Here is an 11,753-nt window from a genome sequence, read left to right as displayed (position 1 = left end):
TCCCCTGGGGTGGGGGGTTCTATTTCCTTACCCAGAGATGACTCTGATGCTGAGGAAGACTGGTTGACACCGAAGGTCACGTCTGAATCACTGTCATCCTGGGAGCCGCTGAAGGACCCCGATGGAGTTGTGGTCTCAGGACTGGACTGCAGGGTACCTGGGAGCCAGAGAGACGCTACTGGTTTTGGCACAAGCCCTGCTAGTCCTCATCGCTCTGCACCCCTTCTGTCTAGGGAGTGGACTGGAGTGACTGTCAGGGTTCTGACAATGTGGCGACACCTGTGTTTTGCCTGCCCAGCCTCCATTCCTCCTCGGGGGCATTGACACCAATATGGCTATCGCTCTACTCCTAACTCAGAAATAGCCTTAGGATGCCGGGCCAGGTCCAGAGAACCTTCCATTCTTCAGTCCCATTGCGAGCCAAGGAAAAGCATATAGCCCAAGCAAGGCCACCCTGCCGCCGCCATTAGAACTGCCGGGAAAGGAAAGGCTCGTGCCACTGTGAGGGAAGCCTGGCACGGGTGAAGCCCCTCTGTGGCAAGGGCCTGACTGACTGAGAGTGGAGCCCGCACAGGGCTGTCCTGATGATGCGCATTCACCACCTAGACCTAGCTTTCCTGAATCTACCCAACAGACCCCCGCACTTGTGAGTTATACTACCCTTTGTTGCTTGGGGCACTTAGAAGGGGGTTTTGTCACAGCCACAGGATCCCGGGCGGTGAATATTTCTCCCTGCCCAAGCTCAATGCTAATTCAGAAAATATGTCCCTCCTTAGGAAGAAGAGCGAAGCCCCCTTTACTCTGCTTGATGAAGGTCAGCTAACGATGCAGGAACTTGGGCACCTTGTCTCAGAATGAAATATTACATTAGGTAGTTCAACAACAACAAGAATTAAAACAAAGTAATCCTAGGCAACAACCACAGACACCCTGCTCCTCCTCTGCCCTCCTTCAGACACCCAGGTTGTAGCTACAGTTATGACATGCTAGTCCATCATTTCATCCCCATGGCAACCTCACCATGTACACAGCACTCTCTTCCACCCAGGATACCGAAACCTAGGAGAATGGTATCTGCTCAGCACTTCAGGGCTGTGTGACTCTTGGACTGTGAGATCTGCCTTTCTCTTGTCCTGTGTGTAGATGGGGATAATCACGTGGATCCACAGGCTGCTTGGAGCATCGAGGGCAACGTGGTGGTATGGCGGCTGTGTCCACTATGAGCTGCTATGAGCTGGGCTGTGAGGGTGGCACTGTGCTCTCTGGACCATTCGCTCCCCCAAACTTGAAAGGTACCCCCTCTGCTGCAGCAAATGTCACCCTGTGCGGCTGTCCCTGTCCACATCTCACACACAGTGGGTGGGTATCCTGTCCTTTGCTGGCCAGGCCCACAGCTTCTGGCCTCTGTCTTTCTGCTAAGGGCCAAGGCAAGAATCATCTCAAAACAGAATGGTTCAACCCTTCCCTCCACTCTCTGGACGTGTTGGGGTGCTGTTTCTCTTGCACATGTCAGTGATTTCCCCTTCTCTCTCATACAATTAATATGCATTGTGCATTTTCTACATAAAAAAGACCCTAATAAAATTAATCATACGGGAAATAAAAACTACACCCGCCCTCCCAGCCCTTGTTGGGGACTTTGGGTCACTCACCCAGAAGGCGCAGCTGGCCCGCCGCTCCGCCGCGCACCGCGAAGAAGGCCCAGAGCGCCTGCGAGGTGTCCACGCACAGCAGGCGTCCCCGCGGGCGCCCGTTCACCGCCAGCAGAACGTCGCCGCCCGGCCGCAGGGTGAAGCTGAGCGCGTCGCCGCCGCTGGGGACCGGCCCGGCGCGCGCCACCACCCAGTATTCCTTGCGGTCCAGCAGCGCAGCGGGGTCGGCGGGCAGCTCGGATGGCCGCAGCGCGCCGGGGTCGCACGACGTGATGCCGAAGGCCACCGCCGCGGGTGCTGCCAGCCCCGGCCGGCCCACTTCCACGCACAGGCTCTCGCCCGGCCGCAGCGGCCGCTCGGAGAACACCAGGGTGCGGCCGCCGTCGGGTCGGGGCGCGCAGGCCAGCCTGCGATCGGCAGACAGGCTCACGTCGGGGCCGCGCGTGGCGTGGAAGCGCAGCTCGGCGTCGAGCAGCGCGGGTGACGACGCGGGCCGAGCGCGTTCGCGGGCCACGCACGGGACGGTGGCGTCCGGACGGCCGAGCGCCAGGTGACCCAGCTTGGCCACCACCTGGTTGTTCTCCAGCTCATTGTTGTCGAAGTTGGCGGTGTCGTGGCTGCCGGGAGGGGGGCAGGCGCTGAGGCGGGCCTGGCCCAGGCGCAGGGGTGTCAGCGTGTCCGCAAAGGTGCTTTCTGCGGGACAGAGGGGAAGCATCAGGAGGCCTGCCGGCACCCTGGACCCCAGACTCCAGACCCTGGATCCCATCACCCCACCCCCAGACCTCAGACCCAGTCCCTGAAGACCTAGAGCCCTGGACTCCAGTTTCCCCAGACCCCCAACCTCAGACTCTGAACCCCAAGTTTCCTCAACCTCAGACTCCACACTCCTCTAAACCCCAAGCCTCAGAACCTGAACCTTGGATAGCACCCCCACACCTCAATCTCAGACATGAGACTCTAGACCCCAGCTCCTCCAGATCTCATCCCAGACTTCAGACCCCACTCCTGAACTCCTAGACCTAGTGCCCTGGACCCCAGATTTGCCTGGCCCCAAACTCCCTTGGACCTCACCCCAGAACCTCCCGACCTCTGTCTCTGGGCCCCAGATCCCCCGACCTTAGGGCTTCAGGTGGTCAGACCGGACTGAGTTCTACCTGGTCCTCCATCCTTGCTGTACCTGACCTCCTACTGCTTTGAAAGGGCCGTCTCTTCCTCCACCTTGCTTCCTCTTTTCTCCCTCCCTGACCAGGCTGTTCTTGAACTTGTGATCTTCTGTCTTAGTCTCCCAAGTCCTGGGGTTTGTGCAGCAAGCCCAACTTCTTGCCTCCTTCCTTTGTCCTTTTCTCTCTCCCATCCCCCAGAGGTTTTCTTACATTTGCAAGTCTGGGCATTTAAAGAGCCTTTACTGTTTCCTTAGTTCAGTGCATACCATCAACCTAAAGAGCAAATCCTATATGGGGCCCCAGCAGGTGGCAGGTTAACCCGAGCTCATGTATCTCATTTAATACTGCAACTGACCGGTACAAACTATTACTACTGCCGTTTGGCAAAGATGGAGGCTGAGGCACTGGGTGTAGGGGGCAGGACCTGGCACAGAACCCAAGCTGTCTTGTCAGGACTCTTCAATACGATGACAGTGGGAACAGAAATGACAGAATGGTGAGGAAAGAGGAAGTGTGGATGCCAGTGTCTGGTGTGGGAGAGGAAGTGTGGATGCCAGTGTCTGGTGTGGGAGAGGAAGTGTGGATGCCAGTGCCTGGTGTGGGAGAGGAAGTGTGGATGCCAGTGCCTGGTGTGGGAGAGGAAGTGTGGATGCCAGTGCCTGGTGTGGGAGAGAAAGTGTGGATGCCAGTGTCTGGTGTGGGAGAGGAAGTGTGGATGCCAGTGCCTGGTGTGGGAGGGGAAGTGTGGATGCCAGTGTCTGGTGTGGGAGAGGAAGTGTGGATGCCAGTGCCTGGTGTGGGAGAGGAAGTGTGGATGCCAGTGCCTGGTGTGGGAGGGGAAGTGTGGATGCCAGTGTCTGGTGTGGGAGAGGAAGTGTGGATGCCAGTGCCTGGTGTGGGAGAGGAAGTGTGGATGCCAGTGTCTGGTGTGGGAGAGGAAGTGTGGATGCCAGTGTCTGGTGTGGGAGGTACCTTTTGCTGACAGTAGGGTCCTGGAAGAGTAAGGGGCGGGGAGAGTCAAGAGTTCCATCTAGCAGGCTCAGTGTAAGGCTGAGGTGTCAGAAAGAAGCAGATAGGCAGCAGGCAGGGTGGGGTGTGCTTCTGGGATTCCTGGGGTTCCTGTGCCGGGAACTAGGTCCCGGATGACTCAGATGTAGGACAAGTTCTGAAAGACAGGGCTCAGTGCACGCTATTGGAAGTGCTGGTCCCCAAGGGTGAAGGCTGGGCTGAGGAGTAACTCTGTCCTGTGAGGACAGGCCTGACCCCCGATGCTCTCCAGCTTCTGGTCTCACTATGTGATCTCTTCCGCTTGAGCTCCCGTGATGGCAGCTCCCAGGGGCCCCACCAGAGGCCAGATCAGGGAGGCAGCCTAATCTGGTCTTCCAACCTACACAACATGCCAAACAGACTTCACGGCAAAGCCTCGGCTATTTTGTTATAGCGGATAGAAGAGCGGCTAACATGGAAGCCAACAGTTTAGAGATGGCATTCAAGGCCTGCTGATGTTCTCAAGGAGAAATGGTCTTAATGAGAGCTTAAGTCTGTAGCTGTATATACGTACCTATCTTGATGTCATATATACATACACACACATCTCCATACTCTGGGTGACTCTAAGAGTTGAATAAATATTTAAAATATGTTTATGTGTACTTTGAAAACATTTTTGCTATTTTTATGTTTATGTGTGTGTTTGCCTGCGTACATGTCTGTGTACCACTTGTGTGCCTGCTGCCCGCAGAGGTGAGAAGGGGGCACTGGATCCCTGAAACTGGAGTTGCAGATGTTGGTGGACCACCATGTGGGTGATGGAAATAGAATCTGGCTGGGTCCTCTGGAAGAGCAGCCGGTGCTCTTAACTGCTCAAGAGCCCCTCATGTAGTTTTTACATGTGTTTTATGTACGCTGTAACACACTTTAAGAAAGTGAGTGCAGCTAGCATAGAACCCAGGGCCTTCTGTCTCAGCAGACGGTGTGAAGCCTTTCCAGTCAGGTACAGGATGCCTTGCAAGGCCCAGCAGGACTGCTGCTCTGGCTTCTGTACCCACACCCAGGTCTCCCTCGGAAAGAACAACCCACCCTCACAGCTGTGACCGGAGGAGTCGGGGGTCCTTCAACCTGGCCAGTCACTACTACCCCACCCCCTGCCTATGGCCACAAGTCAAGAGATGGGGTTTGAACCCTAATGAGGCCAGTGAGCCTTGAGACCCCGGAAAGAGGTTGTGAGGACATGGGGCTGTCATCTGCAGGTGGCCCCTGGTTTGCCCCACAGGACAGTCAAGCTGAGGAGGGAGCTGACAGAATGACAGCAAAGAAAGAAGTGAAGAGCCTCCCAGGCACTGCCCTTCACCAGGCGGCTGCAAGGCATTATTATGTCCTTTTTTCCACTAAAGTGATACTGAAGCAACCAACTATTTCAGACTATCTAGACTGCAGTGCCATGGCCTTGGCGTGGTATTTGTTTAATCTGACCAGCCACTGGGTAGAGGAAGGATGGGGACCTCTCGGACCCAGACCCTTTGTGCTGGGAAGAGGGATGGATCTCCTTCAGCCAGCATCCCTGGGACAGTACAGTGTTCTGGGGGAAGAGGACAGCTGGAATGCCTTAGCAGATGTGAGCCTCGTTTTCCGTATCTGCAAGCTGTCCCGGGGTGCACTAATTGATGAGACAGCCCTGGCACATGTGACGTGATCACAAATACAAGTAGGGAGAAATGGGATCTAAAGGGATTCTGTCTCAGAGTGACAGGGTGGCTCGGAGGGAGGGGGAGGGAGGGGGAAGGGAGGGGCAGGCACCCAACGCAAAGGCCTTCCTCAGAAATACAGTCCTGGCTGCAGGCTGGACCACCTGAGAGTCTTGGGTAAGCCTGGTGCTGGGAGCCAGACCTGCTGTCACTGGCTTAGGCGCGGCCTGAGCAGAGACTTTCCAGGTCTCCCAGGGGACTCTGTGTACAGCCAGGGCTGAGAGCTGCTGAGCCAAATACAGACAAATCCAGCCTCAACGACTGTGAGCTCAAGGGCTGGTCACCTTCCTTCCCAGAACCCGGATTCTTACCTAAGCAGGGAACTGCAGCCTGGGCCTGGCCTCACCAGTGTGGGAGCTGAACCCACGTCAGGAAGACGCAGAGAAGGGCACACACTTCCACCAGGCCAAAAGCCGTATGCAGCCTGGGGCCACTCTGTCTTGGCTCAGGTTCCGGGGCAGTCCCTAAAGCCGAGGACCGTGTTTCCCAGGCCTGTGGTGCTGGATGAAATAAAGCCTGGGTTCATTTGAATTTTAGATAAACAATTTTTTTTGGTATGAGCATGTTCCAAATACTGCCACAGGACATAGTCATACTAAATTTTTGTTTTGTTTATCTTAAATTTAAATTTAACTAGATGTCCTGTATTTTTATTGCTCCACTTGGTAGCTCTACCCTGATGTCATCTTTGGGTTTTGCTTTGCAGGCTTTATTCAGTGGGGTATGAGAAGTGAGGGGGCGATTAAGGGCCCTGGGTTTTTGTTTTGTTTTTTTCTATTCTGGGATTTCAATGCCGAAAATTTTAAAGCAATTATATTGCCTCCTCAGAAGTCTAGGGTGCACAGAGTAAATCAGACATTGGCTGCTGTGAGGTAGCCATTGGTGGGTCCTGGGGTACCTCTCTTCCTAAGCTAAGTTTTCCCAGGGATCTCTCAGAGTTGCACATGACTTCATCTCTTACCCGCTGCCCATTCTTAATATTAAGTCAAGGTGGCTTAGCATCCATTTATTTGCTGTTATTTAAAACCTTTTATTCAGTGCTGGCGATCACACCTGGACCCTCACATCCTGGGTGAGTGCTCTCTCGCTGGGCTACAGCTACAATCTCTTTCCCTTTTTCTGAGACAGAGTTTTACTATGTAGCTCTGGCTGGCCTGGAACTTTCTACATGGATTAGGCTGGCCTCAAAGTTACCGAGATCCACCTGCCTCTACCTCCTGAGTGCTGGGGCTAAAGGTGTGCACCACCATACCAGGCTTCTCTTTTTATTTTTAATCAGCCCTGCAAGAGACCCCCAAACTTTAACTTTGGAAGAGATGGCTCAGTGGTTAAAAGCACTCACTGTTCTTGCAGAGGACTGGTTCAGATCCCAGTACCCACATAGTGGCTCATAACTTCCTGTCACCCCAGTCCCTGGTGATCTGACACCCTCCTCTGGCCTCCACCACATGCACACACTCAGGTATGCACTCATACATATGAACAAAAGCAATACAGTTAACTACACATGTGCACATACACATACTTTTAGGCGACTCTTAGGAGGAAGGGACATTCACCCATGACCTCATGACCCCATGACCCAGAGACAGAGCTCTTGCTCTTCCTGCCCCTGTTATATGTCTGTGTGAACACGGTTCTGTACCATCAGCTAGCACAGCTCTGGGTGTGCTATTGATCTGCAAATAAAGAGACAGCCTCAGGTTTGCTCCGTTACATGGTGGGCTCTGCCCACTTCCTCCCAAGGGTCATACAACACGGTGGTGGTGGTGTGGTGGTGGTGGTGGTGGTGATGATGGTGTGGTGATGGTGGTGGTGTGGTGTGGTGTGGTGTGGTGGTGGTGGTGGTGGTGTGGTGGTGGTGGTGGTGATGGTGTGGTGGTGGTGATGGTGTGGTGGTGGTGGTGATGGTGTGGTGGTGGTGGTGTGGTGGTGGTGGTGGTGTGGTGGTGGTGGTGGTGATGGTGTGGTGGTGGTGGTGGTGGTGTGGTGGTGGTGATGGTGTGGTGGTGGTGGTGGTGGTGGTGGTGGTGGTGGTGGTGGTGTGGTGGTGGTGGTGGTGGTGGTGGTGGTGGTGGTGGTGGTGGTGATGGTGTGGTGGTGTGGTGGTGGTGGTGGTGGTGGTGGTGGTGGTGGTGGTGTGGTGTGGTGGTGGTGGTGGTGGTGGTGGTGGTGGTGATAGTGTGGTGTGGTGGTGGTGGTGGTGGTGGTGGTGGTGGTGGTGGTGGTGGTGATGGTGTGGTGTGGTGGTGGTGGTGGTGATGGTGTGGTGGTGGTGGTGGTGGTGGTGGTGGTGGTGGTGGTGGAGTTTCCATGCAAGTTTGCTGAGTGAGAAAATGAAAGGAGGGATCCGTGTGCTCCCTAGGTGTTTTCAGCCTCACTTAGTCATCAAGGCCAGCCTCCAATCTGTATTTTTAAACATTCCTAACCCATTTGCACTGTTCATGTGTGGCTGTGGCTTCCTGTCTGCTCACAGAGACAGGGGCTGGGGAAACAGGCGTGATTGCTTCCTACTCTACAGGCATAAAGTGGTGGGAGGTTTTTTGAGGTTTAGGAAAGCTGTAGTTTCTGGAGCCTTCATGGAAAACCTTTAAGGGGTAAGGGTGGGCAGGGGTGTGCTTAGAATGCCCAAGGGAAGCTCCAGCTCGGAGTGGTGCTGTCCGGTCTGATCTGCCCAAAACTGGGACACAGGCCCTGCCCACAAGCAAGCCAGCAGAAGTCCTTGCTTCCCAGCTGCTGGTCAAGTGCCACCAGTGTCTCAGGCCCATGTATCCCTCTAGACACCATGTCCTATAACCTTGCCAATAATCCCATGAGGTGGGTGCCATCATGCATCTGCTTTACAGATAAAAAGAACCGAGGCTCAGAGAGGGCCTGTCTCTGTGTCGATTCTACATAGATGGCATGTGGAGATCCGGGTCTAGATTCTACATAGATGGCATGTGGAGATCCAAGGTCTAGATTCTACATAGATGGCATGTGGAGATCCGGGTCTAGATTCTACATAGATGGCATGTGGAGATCCGGGTCTAGGCACACGTCTCTGTGACTTTCATGTCCCCAGTTGCTCAAACCACTTAGAACTTCTTCGGCCTCATTATTCTGGGAGGGAGGAGAGTCAGTTCCTGGACACTGAATCTGCCCCCCATGCCCAGTGGTATGCGTGGGGGGGGGGGCAGCAAACCAAAAACAGCCCAAACATTTAGCTGTGTATAAACCATCTTCCCATAAAAAGAAGCAATCAGCATCGATCTCCAGGGCGATGCACCAGTCCAGTCACAGGGCATTAAGAAACAGGCTATGCAGAAATATCAGAGTGAAGAACCCCTCAGGAGGGGGAAGCTTCAGGCTACAGACAGGTGGGTAAAGGTGTCTATCCGTCCACCTTCTCACTTTACCCTTGCGTATTTCCTTGCAGGTAAATTACACACAGGGCTGTGTCCAGCTTCCCTGAGAAACCTACTCTCCCTTCATACCTCCCAAATCTAGGCTGGTTATTTCAAATGCAGGCTGCAGCCCCAGAAGTGTCTGCCCTTCATTGGAGGAGAGAACAGAGACTGGCCAAGAGGTCTGGTGCCCTTTGAGAAGAGTAACTACGATGGAACCAGAGGCCATGGGCACCAACTCAGGGCCACTCAACTTTGCCTTTTAAAATGACCACTTTGCTGTCTACATCATTTGTTGTTTTGTTTTGTTTTGTTTTGTTTTTGAAACAGGATCTTATACGCAGCCTGGTTGGCTTGGAACTTGACTATGTAGAACAGGCTGGCCTCAAACTCATAAATGAAGACCCACCTGCTTCTGCCAACCAAGTGTTGGAATTAAAGGCACGTACCACCTTACTCCTGGCCAAATTCTACATCGATTTTTTTAAAAGTAACACACACACAAATGTTCTTAGGCAGGTCCTTATAGCCATGTGACCAGGTTGAAACAGAAATATCTGGGAAGTCCTGGAGATGCTCAGGAGATGGTGTGTGTGTGTGTGTGTGTGTGTGTGTGTGTGTGTGTGTGTGTCTTTCCTTCATGCTCAGTGGTAGGGTGGGCCATATATATGTTTATACACACATGTATACATCACACACACACACACACACACACACATATATATATATATATATATATGTATATATATATGACCACATACAGTGTCTCAAGATGATGGGAGAAAACTTTTACGTTGGGAGCATCCACAGTCAGAATTTCAGCATTACACGGGCCTTCCCAAAGCACCTTGGGCTTCTTCACAGTTAGCCTGGCTCTGGATGCTGCCCCTGACTGCCCACTGGCATAGGTTCATCTACTGGATGAATAAAAGCCAGCAGAAGAAATGCATGCCGGGATTGGAGGAGGTGATACATGAACAAATGAGTGAAAGAGGGAGTGAATGAACGAGTGAGTAGTGGTCTAAGAGTGACAAGCTGGCTGGCCAAGGCATGGGCTCGGTGCCCAGCCCACGTGGGTTCCCTCCCAGTTCTGTAACAAAACAGTAACGCTGTGCCTCAGTTTCCTCCTCCGGAAATTGACCATCATTGCTTTTGTGAGAATCAAGACACATGGGGGCACACTGGGCAGCTGGGTGCCCACAGGTGAGCAGAGCCCCCGGGGCTGTAAATGCTATGGTCACACAGGCTGTGCCAACCGACCTACCCAGCAGCTGCACCTCGTCGGTGATGCCGTAGACGTCGATGAGTGCCCAGAGTGGGCCTCCCACGGCCACGCCGCAGTGGAAAAGCACCGGCTCACCATCGTTGACGCTGTAGAAGACGCGGCCGTGGCGGTCGGCCCAGTAGGCTAGCACCGTGTCCCGCAGCGCCAAGTTCTCAGGCAGCGCCTTAGCCCAGTATCCAGGTCGTGTGACCAGGTCGGGGCAGGCGTACTTGGGGATGTCCTGAGCGCTCATGAGTGACGGGTCATGCGCGGTGAAGCCGAAGCGCAGGGCACCGCTCCAGCCAGGACGCACGGCCACCAGGCGCAGCCGCACCTGCTCATACAGGCGGATGGGCCTCTGCGTGAAGGTGACGCCGTTGCAGAAGCTGTTGCGCCGCGTAGCCCTGCGCGAGTGGCCGTCCAGCCGCACGTTCTTGCCCTTGGCCTGAGCGTGGAAGCGTGGTGCCTCGCCCAGGACCGCTCGCCTCTCGGGGCCAGGGCCGTAACAAGGCCGGGAGGCTAGGAGGCGTGCGGGAGGGCTGGAGTCTGTGGGCAGAGGGAAAGCATGTCAGCGCTTGGTACTCCTGTCGCCGGGGATTTTATTAACCATTTCCATAAATTCCACTTTAGACTGGTCATGGATACATTTTAGAAGGTTCTGGCCTAGACCTAAGGAGCTCCCCTACCCCTGTTCCCAACCATGGCAGGTCACTGCACACACTTCACAGCAACCCAAGGTTTAATGTTGAGTGTGCACTGAAGAGCTCCCTTTCCACACCTAGCTTATCACCACCTGGCCTGGGGGGTCAGATGACCTCTTCATGTCCAGCAAACCACCCCCAAGTCAAGAAGCTTCCTCCCAGGATGACATCTGAGCTGCAGAGTGCTGGGATTCTGTGAGGAACCGTGGGGACGCCTGGCTGCTTTCCTCAAAATTTGTGTTCACAGCGAGCTAGGGATCTGGGGTGCACACATTCGTCTGAGATCCCTAAAGCAGCCTGCAGCCCCAGGCTCCCAGCAACAGTGGGGGTAACCCTGTCACTCTCTCCACCTGATTTCCTTGTCTCCAAATGGGTCCGGTAAACTCCCATCACTGCTGGAAGGCCGTGTGGATCAAATGCCCAAATATGGCGAGACACCTAGGGTCTGTGATGGACCACTGGTAACCTCATGATCTCTCCAGAGCTGTCTCAGCCAGGATTCTGGCTTCCCCCCTTCACTGAAGGTCAGGTGGTTAGCTTTTCTAGAATGTACCTTCTGGGAGTTCATTTCTATGGAGATTTGCTCTGAGGGCCTTTTCAGGAAACCCAGCCAGAACCCAGGTGGCCCAGAATGGAGTGGGAGTCTTCTTGCCCTCCTCCTTCCTCTTCCCACTCCAAGGGAGGTGGCAGGTGGGTGGCCACTGCAGAGAGGAGTCCTGCACTTACTACAGCAGCAGAGGCCATTCTCAAAGCAGGCCACCACAGGACATTCCGAGAAGAATGGCAGGCCACTGTGGGGACACTCCTCCCACGCTCAACCCAGCGTGCACCGTGCTGTGGTCC

The 11,753-nt window shown here is 54.4% G+C and overlaps 1 protein-coding gene across 1 annotated transcript in view; it reads right to left on the bottom strand.

Moving 5' to 3' along the window:
• Nucleotides 1-11,753, bottom strand: part of Neurl1b (neuralized E3 ubiquitin protein ligase 1B) — a 35,592-nt gene that overhangs the window by 8,256 nt on the left and 15,583 nt on the right. The window contains exons 2-4 of the mRNA XM_006978872.4: nucleotides 10,210-10,755; nucleotides 1,653-2,345; nucleotides 32-157 (exon numbers count right to left, since the gene is read on the bottom strand). Coding sequence (XP_006978934.1) covers nucleotides 32-157; nucleotides 1,653-2,345; nucleotides 10,210-10,755 — 1,365 coding nt within the window. The remainder of the gene's footprint in view (nucleotides 1-31; nucleotides 158-1,652; nucleotides 2,346-10,209; nucleotides 10,756-11,753) is intronic.

The sequence above is a fragment of the Peromyscus maniculatus genome, chromosome 8 (assembly GCF_049852395.1).
Source record: "Peromyscus maniculatus bairdii isolate BWxNUB_F1_BW_parent chromosome 8, HU_Pman_BW_mat_3.1, whole genome shotgun sequence".
In the NCBI taxonomy this organism is placed as follows: domain Eukaryota; kingdom Metazoa; phylum Chordata; class Mammalia; order Rodentia; family Cricetidae; genus Peromyscus; species Peromyscus maniculatus.
Note: the sequence above shows the minus strand (reverse complement) of the source record. Positions and strands in the feature narration are given on the sequence as shown.